This window comes from Theropithecus gelada, chromosome 7b, assembly GCF_003255815.1.
Source record: "Theropithecus gelada isolate Dixy chromosome 7b, Tgel_1.0, whole genome shotgun sequence".
NCBI lineage: Eukaryota > Metazoa > Chordata > Mammalia > Primates > Cercopithecidae > Theropithecus > Theropithecus gelada.
In genome coordinates, this window is record NC_037675.1 from 25,407,665 (window position 1) to 25,422,934 (window position 15,270).

At 51.0% G+C, this 15,270-nt stretch overlaps 1 protein-coding gene across 4 annotated transcripts in view; it reads right to left on the bottom strand.

Moving 5' to 3' along the window:
• Nucleotides 1-324: 324 nt before the first annotated feature.
• The window catches only part of NRL (neural retina leucine zipper), a 39,837-nt gene continuing 24,891 nt past the window's right edge, over nucleotides 325-15,270 (bottom strand). Inside the window, exons 2-4 of one of the 4 annotated variants that reach the window (XM_025392752.1) lie at nucleotides 14,838-15,156; nucleotides 4,090-4,497; nucleotides 325-3,180 (exon numbers count right to left, since the gene is read on the bottom strand). In XM_025392752.1, coding sequence (XP_025248537.1) covers nucleotides 2,848-3,180; nucleotides 4,090-4,470 — 714 coding nt within the window. In that variant the 5' untranslated portion in view covers nucleotides 4,471-4,497; nucleotides 14,838-15,156 and the 3' untranslated portion in view covers nucleotides 325-2,847. Of the gene's footprint in view, nucleotides 3,181-4,089; nucleotides 4,498-6,126; nucleotides 6,353-14,837; nucleotides 15,157-15,270 lie in introns of all 4 variants that reach the window. The other 3 variants (XM_025392750.1, XM_025392753.1, XM_025392751.1) reach the window with 3 other exon arrangements.

The window sequence follows — 15,270 nt, forward strand, 5'->3', positions numbered from 1 at the left end:
TAGCTGTCTCCAGAGAGGCCCTGCTGAGTCCCCCAGGAGCTGAACCCCAGCCCCCACACAGCTGTGGGGCGGGCCAAGAATATGTGCTGGGGGTACTAAAGGAGGGCAGCAGGTCTGCTAGTAAACTGGGAACATAGTGAAGCATCTAAGGCCTGTACAGTCTGGTTTCCTGGGTGTGTCAATGTGTGTGTCTGTTCATGGCCTTAATGGGTCACACTCATGGACTCAGGGATGTGCAGTGCGTGAATACACAGATTCACACGCTTAACGATCACATCAGCAACAACAGCAAATATCATTATGTAGCATGTGTCAACTTTATGCTAAGTGCTTATTTAAATACATTTATTCTCAGTAGGTGGTTACCATTATTTTCACCATTTTTCTGACAACCAAGTGAGGCTTCGTTTTAACTCACCCATGGTCAAAAAACTGGTAGAACTACAACTTGAAACAGGGTCTCACTCTGCCACGCAGGCTGGAGTGCAGTGGCATGATTACGGCTCACTGCAGCCCCGAACTCCTGGGCTCAAGTTATCCTTCCACCTTAGCCTCCTGAGTAGGTGGGACTCCAGGTGCATGCCATTACATCTGAATTATTTTATTTATTTATTTATTTTTGTAGTGACAGGGTTCTTGCTACGTTGCCCAGGCTGGTCTCAAACTTCCTCCTTGGCCTCCCAAAGTGTTGGGATTATAGGCAGGAATGACCGCGCCCCACCTAAAGCACTACTCTTAATCACCGCAGTGTGCAACTTTTTTAAGTATATTCAGGTGACCCAGAAGCATCATTTTGAGACCCAGGTATACGTGGCCTAGTTGTGTGCTCAGGTGTCTGTGGATGGTTCTGTATGCCTTTGTGTGCCATGCAGGTGAGAAAAGTGAACAAGAAAAGTAGTGGGTCTCAATTACAGCTCCAGGGCAGGCAAGGATAGACACAGGTGAAATTTAGAGTGAGAGAAACAGCTGGGCTCCTGGAAGAACCCTCCCGGCCCCATCCTCTCCCTTCAACAATGAGTGTGGAAGGGGATGAAGAAAGAGAAGCTAAAGGTTCTGTGAGCCCCTCAGAGAGAGAATCCAGAGCCAGAGAGGATAGCCAGTGGCCAATGGTGGAGAAGGGAGAGGAGATGAGAGAAATTGAGAGCAATGGAGGAGAGGACTCCCATTGCAGGCTCCTACGTGGAGGAGGGATGAGCTGGGATAGAGGAGGGGGAAGAGGGAGCAAGAACTGTGATGGGAAGAGAAGAGACAGCTGGGGAGGGGGTGGAGAGAGGGGGTAGAAAGGAAGAGGGACATATGGGAGCCTCTTCCCCCATGCCCGAAAGCTTCTCCCATTTATTATGTCCGGTAGAGGACAGATGACAGTAACTGGTGAGGTGGCTGCTCCCAGCACAACGCCTGTGCTCTGCCCAGAGGCCCCATCTACCCTCCCCTTAGGCTGTTGAACTGGAGGACTGGGTTACCATGGAAACTGTGAGACCTGGATAGCCACAGACAGGCCGAGTTGGGCCACTGAGGCTTCTGAGTTTGGTGGTGGTGGTGAGAGGGGGAGGATCCATCTGTTCCAATGCCTGCCCCTCACCCCATTTCCATTGGCTCCCCATAACAGATGTGCCACTCAGCTCCAGGTGGGGACTTCCCTTTTTCTTGCTCTTTCTCTCTCTCTCTCTCCCTCTCTCTCCCTCTCCCACACACAGACACACAAAACAGTAGCCTGAAGCAGGGATAAAGAATGAACACTTCTTAAATTGCAAGAGCATTTAGCCTATTGCATTAGAATTCTGCCTGGACTTCAAGTTTAATTCACAAAAGCTGCACTCTCTCAGCTCCTTGTCATCCCAGGAGAAGTCTCGCCTCAGCCCTCAGAGAGGCGGGAGGTGGTAGGAGCACCCTGTGCAGGTCTGGAGGCCCAGGAAGCCTGGAGGGAGCTGCAGAGGACCCATGTATGTGCTCACAGAGAAGCCAGGCTTCCTCACCTGGGCTGTGCATCCCCTGCCTAGGCTGCAGCTGGGAAACCGGAGCAGGATAGGAGGTGCCCTTGGCGAGATTGTCTTGGGGACTTCTTGGGGAGACCACTGGGACTTCCACACTGGGGAGATGCCAGAACTGGAAAGGGAGCAGAAGTCGTCCAATCCAAATGAGAATTAGATGAAGTAACACAAGTCCAGGAAGCAATCGATTTGCTCAAGGTGACAGGGGGATCCCATGGAAGAGCTGGGACTAGGACCCAGATTTCCAGACTTCTGCACAGAGCTCTCTCCCAACCCACACCAACAACCCCCAGAGCTTCAGGCCTTTGCTGCTCTGAGCCCTGAAGGCCACAGGGTTGGGCAGGGAAAAAGCATCTTGGATAGAGTTCCTAGTCTGTCTACTTATTGGGTATTGAAATCTTGAAAATTCTGTAGTGCTAAAATGGGGAGGTTACAAGCTTCAGAATGAAAATACAGCCTTATTGCTAATTACAGCTTTAATGTGTTACAGGTTGAAAACCTTGAATTAAAAACTAAACTGAGGTGGGAGCTGCAACCCTCCCCCACCTCTCATTCACTGTCACCACACTTCCACCCCCCAGTGCCTGGCACTGGTCCCTGCAGAGCTCAGCGTGCTAGTCATGTGGGCTGGGTTTCTGTGTTTGTAAGGGGAGGGGACCCCTCTCCAGAAAATGACCACCATCTAAATTCGGGCATGACTTGAGGACCCAAAAGCTTTGGGGATATTTGCGCGGTCATACAGGGCGTGGCTAGGACCAGAAGGCGCTCTGGTAACGATGCAGAGAACTGTGCAGCCGCCTCCTGGGCGGTGCCACCCCACCCAGCCCCCACTACACCACAAGGTGCTCTGAATGGCTCAGAGAAAGAGGTGGGAGAGTTCCCCGGACCCGGGACCGCTCGAGGTTAGCCGGTCACAGCGAGCCTTGTAGAGATCTCGCTCCCGGGCCAGGCGGGCCACCTCCGCCCGCAGCGCGTCCAGCTGGGCGGCCAAGCGGGCGCGCTCGGCCTCCAGCCCGCGCCGCTGCTGTAGCCGCTTGGAGCGACAGGCCTGCGCGTAGCCGCGGTTCTTCAGCGTGCGGCGCCTCTGCTTCAGCCGCAGCGCCTCGTCGCGTCCGCAGCCCCGCAGCTGCCGGTTTAGCTCCCGCACAGACATCGAGACCAGCGCCGCGTCGGAAAACCGCTCGGCCAGCTGCGGAGGGAGAGTGCAGAAACCGGGTCAGCGAAGGGTCCAGGGTCGCACCCCACTCAGCCCTGGGGGCCCGACGCTACCTGGCTCCGCCCCGGGACAGCCCCGCCCCGCCCCGCCCCGCCCCGCCCCGGCTCCCACCTTCACCGGAAGGCTCGCCCTTCCACGCAGGCTGTTTCAGTCCAGACCCCGCCCCAGGCCCTGACGCTCTCCGGGCCCCCCAGCTGACCGTTGCTTGAGTCAGGCGAGCCGGCCACGGTCAGGCGAGCCCACCGCGCACCTGAACCCCGGGTTCGTCTCTGGGATCCCCGGCATCCAGCTCCAGGCCCGGGTGTGTCCAGTGGACCCGCACCCAGACGGCCCCCAACCCTCCAACGCTCTGCGTTTCCCTGTCCTGAAGCCCGCAACCCGGTGACCCTCACAGGATTTGGATTACATCCTAATGCCCTCAACACCCCCATCTGTGTCTGTAATTAATAGGATGAGTACCAATCCTTCCTGAGAAGGTTGGGGGCTGGGAAGCACGAAGTCTTGAAAAGGCCAATCTAAACCAGTCTTAACCCGGCTCCACTCCACACATAACCCTTTCCCTGGTTTCCACACACCGTGTATCTGTTTATCTCCCGGAGTCGCCCACTCCCCAGCTCAATTCTTCCCTTCGGATTTTCTGCTAATCTTATCTTCTCCCTGCTCCTCCTGGTTCAGCCTACTCATTTCTCTCCATTTTGAGAAAAGGGGGAGAAGCAGAATGTAGTTTTCTCGATCTGATTTCTTTCAAGGGACCTTCTTCCCTTCTCCTGCCCTCTGTCCCCTGTCCCAGTCCATAACCCCCTCTGGGAGCTCACCTTCCTCCCTTGGGTAGTCCTCCTTCCTTGCCCTGCCTCCCCTCAGGCCAGCTTGCTGACCACTCACCTGGATGTGCTGGGCTCCTGTCTCCTCTGGGCTCCCTGGGTAGTAGCCGTGAGGCCCATCAACAGGGACTGGGCCCTGACCCTGCAGCAGCTCCATGGCCTCTTCAGGACTCAGCCCCAGTGCCTCCCCAGCCCCCAGCTGCTGCTGCAGGGTAGCCAGCCAGTACAGCTCCTCCAGGCCTGGCCGGGTGCCCTCGGTCGCCCCCACCATGCCTGGTTCACTGAAGGTGGGTGAAGGAGGCACTGAGCTGTAAGGTGTGGAGCCCAGTGAGGCTGTAGGGGGGCCAGGACGGCCCTCAGAGGGCTCCCGCTTTACCTCAAACTTCATCAAGTCAAAGTCATTGACATATTCCATGGCCAGGGGACTGGGGGGCAGGGCCATTCTGGAGCTGGGCTGGGAGGGGTGCACCTGCAAAGAGGAGGAGAGGTCTGGAGCACATGGAGGCCACCTGCCATCCCCTCTTCACCAAGTCCTTCCCTCAAAGCCCAAGTGCCCTGGAGCAAGAGTTTGGGAAAGCCAGAGGGATGGTGCAGCTCTGTTCACTGCACAGTCCCCGCCAGGCTAAGGAGTAACCTTTCAGAGGGCAGGGGCTCCTGATAGGGGACGAGCAGCTGAATTCCTGAAGGAGGAAAAGGACAGCACAGCCTCTCGCCCCACCGATGCCTCAGGATCTATGAAAAGCAAGAGCAGTATGGCAGTACTCCCAACCCTAGTGCTGAGACATGCCGAGAGGTCTGTCATCTCAAGAGGCATCATTCCACTTCCAAGCCATTTTTTAAAATTGCTTAATTAACTGTGACAGAGTGAGTGTATATTTTAGGACAGTGGGAAGGCATGTATGCTGTGAATTTTAAAATACAAGGATAATGTGTTGTTATACCTCTCTGTCTCTCAAAGCACTCAGGGAAGTGTCTTGCCTATAGAAGACCCTCGGTGTACATTTGTTCCATGGATTAATCAATCAATGAATCCCTTTTGTAGGGGCAAGAGGCTTTATATGGAAAAAAGAAAGGTCCAAGAATTAGTTCTAGAAAGATCAGGATCACCTGGCCACCATCTTTTCTCAAGGCCAGTCTCTCCAAGGGGAACCGACCAAGACTGATTTTCCTCCTTCTATTCACAACTTGTTATGTTGTGTGAACTTGAGCAGATCACCTTCACCCTTCTGACCCGTTTTCCGTTCTGTTCAATGAGAGCAGTTAGACTTTGTAACATACACCAAAGAGTGTTCTCTGGAACACCCAAGAAGAGGTCTGTGCTCAGATAATTTTGAGAAATGTTGCCTCCTATCCTCACCTCTTACAGATTCACATAGCACAAGAGCATATTAACCTGAGCGATCCTTTAGTAAACCATCTGTTCAAGTTCAACAAAAAGTGTCCTCAACTTATGTCACCAAGGAGCTCTCCTGTCTGTTATCAACCATGGGGCACATGTTCACCTGAGGAACTTCTGGCTGGGTGACCTCAGATACCCTTCCCAGCCTTGAAGTTCAAGCTCTAGTCCAGCTCCCAATTCCAGTAACTCCCACCCCCTCCCCAGAAGGTGTGCGGCAGGGAGTGTTCATCCCCAGGGCTTAGACTTCAGCTCCTTCTTGATTCCCCAAGCCTAGGTAGCCCTCTTTCCAACCACATCTCTGACCCCCAGGCTTTACCCACAGAGGCAAGAGTAAGACCCAGGCCTTTCTCTTCCTGTTCCAGGGAAGGGTTGTTGCCCTCTCTATGGAACCTGTCACCCTTGAGAGGACAGAGGGGATGGAAACAGACACAGATTAAAGGAACTGGGTCTTGGCAGAAAGGAGATGGTGAGACACTGAGAGAGGTATCCGGAAAGAATTGGATGTACAGAAGGAGTAGTGGGGAAGGTTGTTTATCTTTCTGATGTGAGAGCAGTGAGGGACACAGGCCAGTCAGGGTGGCAATGGAGTAAGGTACCAAAGTCTGAGGATTCTTGAAAACAGACAACAAAGAGCAGGTGTTGAAAGAGGGGGTTCTAGGTGAGTGGCCTGGCACCCAGGTAGGCCCTGGATATACTCACTTTAGAAATGGCAGAGAGGATGTGGTCAGTGCCAGAGCCAGACAGGCACAGCTTCCCAGGAGACTGAAGGCTCCATGGAGCAGGGCCTGGTGCCTCTGCTCAGCTCCAGGGGGCTGTGGGCACAGAGCCCAAAGGGCATTCTTAAAGGGCCAGCTCTCTGAGGTCATCTGTGGTCCTGGGGCCTCCAACCAATGAGGTAAGGAGATCATTTGCATATCTTATTGGCCTGGGGTTGGGGGAAATGGAGAGAGAGGAGAGTACAAGTATGTTTATTCTCAAAGAAGGAAAGGGGGCATCTTCCCCAACAAAGCTCCTCACTGATGATCCGACTCCCAAGTGCTCAGTTTCCCAGTTCGGACAGTCACATGGGTCTCAACCACCACCCCTCCATGTGAACACAACCCTCAGCCCTAGCCATGCATAGCCTGGGACTGGAAAAAGAAGACCAGACAAACTCCCAGGACCCCCACCTTCCAAGACCCTGCAGCCCCTCGTCTGTCTTTGGAGACTATAAGCTCTCCCAGGCCCACTCTCACCTGGCCTATTGGGTCTGTGTCCTATTTTCAAGAATCCTCACATTTCTGCCTCTGCCCCACCTTCATGCTGACTGGTCTTATGCCCCTCATAGCCGTTGCATCAGAAAGGAAAGCAACTTTTCCCACAGAGGATCTCCAGGACTTGACCATCCCATATTTTGTCTCTCCCATGCTTGCTGATCCAGCCCCAGGACAGGCAGCCCAGCTTGGGAGAAGGAGTAGGAGAAAGGAGAACAGGGAACTCTGTTCCTTCCTTCTGGGCCTCAAGGGACACTGAAATCTAATCACCACCAGTCCATCGGAGACACTTTTGTGACTGGCCTCACATGCCCTCTGCTTTCTCTCACCTTTTCCCTGTGTGTGTCTCTGCCCCTCTCTCCTCCTCTCTCACTCATTCTAGTTCCCAGATGGCTGGGGGGTGACCTACATTTTCAGCCTAATCCCCTAACACCTCTTAGAGCTATCATCCCTGAGTAGGAGTGGGAACAGGGATACTAGGAATTATCCAAGGAGATGTTTAAACCTGTCCGAAGCTGTTTAAATAGGGTCTATGGAGTTAAAGGCCACTCCCTACCTTCTGAGGCCACCCAAATACTCCCATGGGGTTAATAGGTCCTCTTTCCTCAACACAGAGGCCTGGGTGTCCATCAGATCCCAAAGGTCATCACTTATAAAACTTAACCTGGTCCCAGCCTTAGATGTTGGGGAAGAGCTGGCAGATACAGATTATCTAAGATAGTGGTTTCTGAAGTGTGGTCCCCAGAGCAGCAACATCCATATCACCTGGGAACTTGCTAGAAATACATGTTATCTGGTCTCACCTTAAATCTACTGAGTCTGAAACTCTAGGGTGGAGCCGAGAAATCTGTGTTTTAAGGCCCTTCCAGCAAGTCTGACATGCTTGAAAGTTTAAAGGCCAGGCACAGTGGTGCAGGCCTGCAATCCCAGAATTTTGGGAGGCCAAGGTGGGTGGATCACTTGAGGTCAGGAGTTCAAGACCAGCCTGGCCAACATGGTGAAATCCCGTCTCTACTAAAAATACAAAAATTAGCTGGGCATGGTGGCAGGCACCTGTAATGCCAGCTACTCCTACTGAGGCAGGAGAATCGCTTGAACCTGGGAGGCGGAGGTTGCAGTGAGCTGCGATCGCGCCACTGCACTCCAGCTTAGGCAACAGAGAGAGACTCCATCTCAAAAAAAAAAAAAAGAAAAGAAAAGAAAAGAAAGAAAGTTTGAGAACCGCACAGAATGCCTACAGTCTACCCAGCTTCCCTAGGGAGGCATGTGTATATGTCTGTACTTGTGTATGTGGTCTCTCCTACCACGCTTTCCATACACATTGGAAAACCTAGATCAGATGACATCACTCTTTTCCCACACCTGGGTGTCTGTTTTAAGGAGCAGAAACCATTGTCACCATTCAGGCTTCTCTGTGTGACCGTCTGGATCTACTGCTGCTTTCTCAAAAGAATAAAAAAGCCTAAGGCCTAGGAACCAACCACAAAATGGGAATAAGGATCATGGAGAGGCAGGACCCCACACCCATGCCCATGGAATGTAGCTCTCTAAAGTGGACACCAAGGAAAGAGACTCTACAATTTCCCTGGTTGAAGAAGGAATGGGAAATGTTGAGTGCAGCCCCTTTTTCATGCCTGCTCTGGCCTGGCCAGACACTTGCCCCCAACTAGCAGCTGTCAGGTCTGCACTGATCCTCTTGTTTACTGGAGGGCTCAAAGGAGAGGTGGGAGGGCTAAGCTGCTAACGGGCTAAGGGAGTCAGACTAAACAAGCTCAGGCGAGTTGAGCTGCTTGGGGCTCAGACCAGGCACCACTAAACCAGGGAAAGGAGTTGGGGGAGTGAGGGTTGGCCCCAGTCTGGGCTAGAGGAAAGGACCAAGGGCATGGAGAGGAGAGTCTGTGGCAGTCATTGGGGACCCAGAAAGCAGAGCCCATCTCCCGTATCCACTGGAGACTGAGAAATGAATACTGAGACTGACAGGCTCAAGGACATCTGGAGACAGGAAAATAGGAATGAAAAAGATGAAGCCAGCATGACTCCGGGAATAATAGAATAGAGGAAGGAGACTAAGGAGGTAGTAGGTGTAGATATGAGATAGAAGACAGGACAAGTCAGGGGCTCCATGGGGATTTGGATTAAAGGAGACAGAAAGACGTAGACACATGGAAGAGATGGGTAAAGAGAGGAAGTCTTCCAGAAGAGGACCAAGAAGGGAGTAGGGGACAACAGGAGGGGTGGAGAGGAACAAGGACTAGAACAGTAAGAGTTCTTGGGGACCAAGAGCTAGACACCAATACAAAGAAACAGACACATCGATAGGCCACAGAGGAAGAGCAGTGGCCAAAGGACAGAAAGGTAGCAAGATATGGATGGAGTGATATTGGACCATGGGGAAAGAGGGGCAGGCAGGCAAAGGGCCCGCAGGAGTGGGGTAGAAAATGAAGAGGAAGGAGAGAAGATGAAACAGTCAGCCTTTCAGGATGCTACCCTCCTCTCCTCTGTCCTGCACTCTCATTTTTGGAACCCTGAAAGAGTGGTTCTCATTCCTAGTTCTGGCTCATGGTATCTAGATCTTCAGTAATAGATCCAAATCCTCAACCTCTTCTTGGTGTACCTTCTACATTCATTTGACAAATGCATATTAAACACCTATTCTGCACCACACCCTAAGTAAGACATTAGCAACTCCTCAGTAACTTAGACTGATACCAACCCTGACTTCAAGAAACTTACAGACTGATGAAACAGAGAAACATCAAATTATTGCCCTTTGGCTGGGTGCAGTGGCTCACGCCTGTAATCCTAGCACTTTGGAAGGCCAAGACGGGTGGATCGCTTGAGCCCAGGAGTTTGACACCAGCCTGGGCAACATGGCAAAACCCTGCCTCTACTAAAAATACAAAAACCGAGGTGGGAGGATCACCTGAGCCTGGGGAGGTCAAGGCTGCAGTGGGCCATGATGGCACCACTGCACTCTAGCTTTGGAGACAGAAAGAAACCCTGTCTCAAAAAATAATAATAATAAATAAATTATTGTCCTTAGGCCCAGGCAGGAGTGGCCCCTGCCCTGGGCCCTGTGCTTTAGAAGGCTCCACTCTGGCCCTCCTCTGACTATGTCCCACCACATGGGTGAGAAGTCCAACTCTCCTCTGCCCATACCTTAATTCTCTCAGGACCACACTCCAGATAGCTAAGCATTCCCTGTCCAAAAGGCCCGAGCCCACTCCTAGGGCCCACATGAACCTCTTGCCTGAGTTTATCCTCCCACAACTGGACCACATGACTGGTTCACACATTTCAAGGTCAAAGGGTAGACAAGGGGCAGCCACTTGCAGGAGGCTGTGGACAGACTTGGGATGGTCTGATGGGAGGTCCACATGATTTCATACAAGGCCCCTTGCAGTCCAAGATGGTGTCAGGGGTGGGAGGCAAAGTGGGCCCAGCTGAGGGCCAGTGGCCAAAACTACATTCCCCTACACTACCACATTCTGGTGCAGAACCCTGAGGATTCCAAATAAAATACAAATCTGAACCTGGCCTTCCAGGCCACTGTGAAGTATATATTTGTCAATATATTTGTCAAGGTAGAACAGAATATATTTTGTGTAACAGTTGGTTAGCCTGAGTTATACTTTTTTTTTTTTTTTTTTTTTTTGACAGCTCTGTCACCCTGGCTGGAATGCAGTGGTGTGATCTCGGCTCACTGCAACCTCTGCCTCCTGGGTTCAAGTGATTCTCCTGGCTTAGCCTACTGAGTAGCAGACATGCACCACCATGCCCAGCTAATTTTTTTTTTTTTTTTTTGACACAGAGTATTGCTCTGTTCCCCAGGCTGGAGTGCAGTGGCGTAATCTCGGCTCACTGCAAGCTCTGCCTCCTGGGTTCACGCCATTCTCCTGCCTCAGCCTCCTGAGTAGCTGGGACTACAGGCACCCACCACCATGCCCGGCTAATTTTTTTTGGTATTTTTAGTAGAGATGGGGTTTCACCGTGTTAGCCAAGATGGTCTCAATCTCCTGACCTCGTGATCCGCCCACCTCGGCCTCCCAAAGTGCTGGGATTATAGGCGTGAGCCACTGCACCTGCCCTAATTTTTGTACTTGTAGTAGAGACAGGGTTTCACGTTGGCCAGGCTGGTCTCGAACTCCTGACCTCAAGTGATCCACCTGCCTCAGCCTCCCAAAGCATTAGGATTACAAGCATGAGCCACTGCGCCCCACCCTGAGTTATACATTTTAATTTTTTTTTTTTTTTTTTTTTTTTTTTGAGACAGGATCTCACTCTGTCACCCAGGCTGGAGTACAGTGGTGCAATCATAGCTCACTGCAGCCTTGAACTCCTGGGCTCAAGCTATCTCCCACCTTAGTCTCCCAAGCAGTTGGGACTACAGGCGCACACCACCATGCCTGGCTAATTTTTTATTTTTTGTAGAGAAGAAGTCTCACTATGTTGTTCAGGCTGGTCTTAAACTCCCGGTCTCAAGTGATCCTCCAGCCTCTGCCTCCCAAAGCACTGGGATTACAAGGCATGAGCCACCACACCCAGCCCATTTTAAATATTTAAGCACAAGGTTTGAGGGCCTCTATTTGTACTCTTGCCGCAGGTCCTACATGTGTTAGAGATGTGTCTACATAACAACAAACCATCTAAACAGAGATGAATGTGCTATGAAGAAGGGCAGGGTGCTATGAAATTTTTTTTCGTGAAGACATACTCTAATACAAGGCCAGAGGGGATGGATCACAGGGACAGGTTGCCTAAGAAAGTCATGTTAAACCAAGACTAGTCAGGTGAATAAGAAGTGACCCTGCCTGGAGGTGTGGACAGGGTGGGAATTCCAGGCTGCAGAAACAACATATGCAAAGACTCTGAGGCAGGAAAGAGGTAGACATGCTCACAAAACTGAGAAAAGATCCATGTAGCCAGAGAGTAGAAAGCCTGGAAGGTGGGAAGAACAGTGATAGGTGAAGCTGGAGAAGTCAGCAGGGGCCAGATCATGCAGAGCCTGGGAGGTTACATTAAGGGTTTGGGCTTTATTCTAAGAGCAGGGAGAAGCTACTGAAGCGTTTTCAGTAGAGACATGATGTGATCAGATTTGTGTTCGAAAGGATCACGTATGTCAGCACTTTGTGTTTGTGGAGGAAGGCAACAATGAACTAGGAGTCAGATTAGAGGACTAATGCCATGACCAAGTTGAGCCTGGGGAATATCTGCAACTGGAAGCACACTCTGAGACAGAACCTTGTTTGCAAGTGGTTTATTGGGCGGGGGGCAGGGAGCCTTTCGAAGAAAGTGAGAGTAGCAGGACCGGAGAGAGGGAACAGTTGAATGGTACTGCAGCTGTAATCAGCTGAGCCTAAAGAGCTCTGGGACTGGGATGGACCTTCAGAGTTGTCCCAAACTGAGGCAAAGGGCTAGGCCTCTGTACTTTGTAACAACCATTCATTGGATACATTCTGCCCCCAGGAAGCAGGCATTGCATTTGGTGACAGCTCCCTTTGGCCACAGATAGTGCTCAAGGAAGTACTCAGCTGTGAGCCATCAGCAGCCAACACTCAGCAGCTGGAACAATGAGCACCATGATCCTGAAGGGGGAATCTGGGCTGCACACCACAGCATCCACTACTCGGGGGCTGTGAGACTTCAAGGATGAACCCAGAGGCCCCAGGGAGGACAGTGCAGATCAGGGCAAGGCTGGTCACACTCTGCCCCCTGGTGGTACTCCTTGGACATGGGGCCAGCTGGTGGTCCAGGCTCCCCTGGCAGGAAACTAAAGAAAAGTGTGTGGCAGATAAGGGGAAATGAGCAGTGCAAGGAAATCCGCACATGAGCCCCTTGCTCCATTTGCCTAAAGCTAGAGAAGAAAGTAATGGTGAGGAAGAATGATTCAGAAACATGGCACTCATTCATTCTTTTATTCAACCAACTTTTATTAAGTGCCTATTATAGGCCAGGTACTGCTAGGAACTAGGAAAAAAACAAGACTGAAATCATCACTCTAGTGAGGATTACAGAGATATAAAAGTAACTACAGTATAGTAAAGTGTGATAAGTACAAAAATATAGGCATATACATGGGATAGAAGCAACACAGATGAAATAGATGTTCATTCTAAGGGATGAACAGAAAAGGCGTGTGTGTGTGTGTGTGTGTGTGTGACAGAGTCTTGCTCTGTCACCCAGGCTGGAATGCAGTGGTGCGATCTTGGCTCACTGCAACCTCTGCCTCCCGGGTTCAAGCAATTCTCCTGCCTCAGCCTCCTGAGTAGCTGGGACTACAGGTGTGTGCCACCACACCGAGCTAATTTTTGTATTTTTAGTAGAGACAGGGTTTCACCATGTTGGCCAGGCTGGTGTGTGTTTAATTTGAGTGCAGATGTCCAGAAAAAGTTCACAGAAGTGCTCTGGAAACTTCAGAGTTCAATACGTAGGAGAAAAGGAGGCAAGTGGGGATGTGGGGGTGACAACATTAGATAAATAGGAGTCAGATTATGAAGGACATAAGATATCATGTGATGGAAAGAGCCTTGAAGAGATTTTAAGCCTAAGAGTGATATGATCTAATTTTTAATGGTAAATCAAGGGGACAGTATAGGATTTACAGGGAGAGGGGGACTTGGTAATTAGTCAGAAAGATCTGAATTCAGATTCCATTTCTCCTGCTAACCAGTTGTGTGACTTTGAGCAAATGACTCTTTAAGCCTGTGTCCACATGTGTAAAATATAGTTGTGAAATGGGATGAGATTATGCATGCAAAGTTGCTGACACAGAGCCTGGCACTTACTGTCCATACCATAAACATTATTCTTCTCTCTTCACTTTCCAAGTGGATTTGCATGCACAGTGTGGGGAGTTGCTTGGTTGGGAGAGGGGTTGGTGTTTGGAGAGGCAGGAGTCCAAGAAGTGCCTTAGAAGCTATCACCTGAGGCCGGGCGCGGTGGCTCAAGCCTGTAATCCCAGCACTTTGGGAGGCCGAGACAGGCGGATTACGAGGTCAGTAGATCAAGACCATCCTGGCTAACACGGTGAAACCCCCTCTCTACTAAAAAAATACAAAAAACTAGCCAGGCGAGGTGGCAGGCGCCTGTAGTCCCAGCTACTCGGGAGGCTGAGGCAGGAGAATGGCATGAACCCGGGAGGCGGAGCTTGCAGTGAGCGGAGATCCGGCCACTGCACTCCAGCCTGGGCAACACAGCAAGACTCCGTCTCAAAAAAAAAAAAAAGAAGCTATCACCTGAAGCCAGGTGAGAGATACGCCCTGAACTAAGGCCCTGGCCATGGGGATAGTTACAGACTTGAGAGCTAATTGAGAAGTACAGATCCAAAGGTCCTGGCATCTGATTAGCTATGGAGGATAAGAATAGTCTAGACTGATTCCCTTTGGGGCAATTGGACAGATGATGGTGCCATTTGCTGAAGTAGGAAACCATGAGAGCAAGTGCAGGATTATGGAGAACAAGATGACCTTCAGGTTAACCATGCTGCCACCAGTGTGCACACCTTTAGGCCCAAAGGGTGGCCAAGAGGCATCTGTTTGCAGCTGGGTAAGTGTGGACAGAGTTTGGATCTACGGACTGGGGAGAAAGAGATCCAAATACATATACCTGAGGTTGAGTATAGGCTACAGCCTGAGGGGGAAGAGACGGGGACCAGCAGCAAGCCCATAGCTGGAGACTAGCTCTCATTATCCCACTATGTTCCAGCATAGAACACCAAGAAATCTGAGAATCAAGATTGTTTCTGTTGCAAGTGGCAGAACTCCAATTAAAATTAGCTTGAGCAAGAAAAGAAATGCATCGATTCCTATAACTGAAATCAGGAATCCATTGCTTGCCATCTCCCTGCTGTGCTTCCTCTAGGCTGGCTTCTTAGACAGGTTCCTGCTTTGCAGTGCCAAGCTAATACCCAGCAGCTCCAGGTTTATATTCTACCAGCTCAGCAACTCAGCAGAAATAGCTCACTTCCAAAGTTTTCAGAAAAAGGCCCGGAGAGGGATCTCATGCCCATCCTTGAACATCCCTGATTGCTGTGGCCAGAGTGAGGAACACAAAAGTTGGCTAAACTGCAAGCCTGCCCCCAAGAGGGGTGACATAAGACCCACATGACAATACAGACTGAGGGGATGGTTCCCCAGAAGAAAATCAGGGCGCTATTACCAGAAAGGAGGAGTGGATGCTGAGCAGACACCCATCATAGGTAAGCTGAGTTTGAGGTGCTATATAGCATTGTGGGTGATATCCAGTGGTCTCAGGTTGGAGAGAGATGTCTGAATGGAGATATAGCTTGAGAAATCACCTGAGGACCTTACGGTGGTAGCTGGGTGAGCAGATGCATTTCCTCATTGGATTGTGGAAAGAATGACCACGCCGGGCGTGGTGGCTCACACCAGTAATCCCAGCACTTTGGGAGGCTGAGGCGGGTGGATCACGAGGTCAGGAGTTGGAGACCAGCTTGGCCAACATGGAGAAACCCCATCTCTACAAAAAATACAAAAAATTAGCCGCGTGTGGTGGCGGGCGCCTGTAATCCCAGCTACTCTGGTGGTTGAGGCAGGATAATTGCTTGAACCCAGGAGGCGGAGTGTGCAGT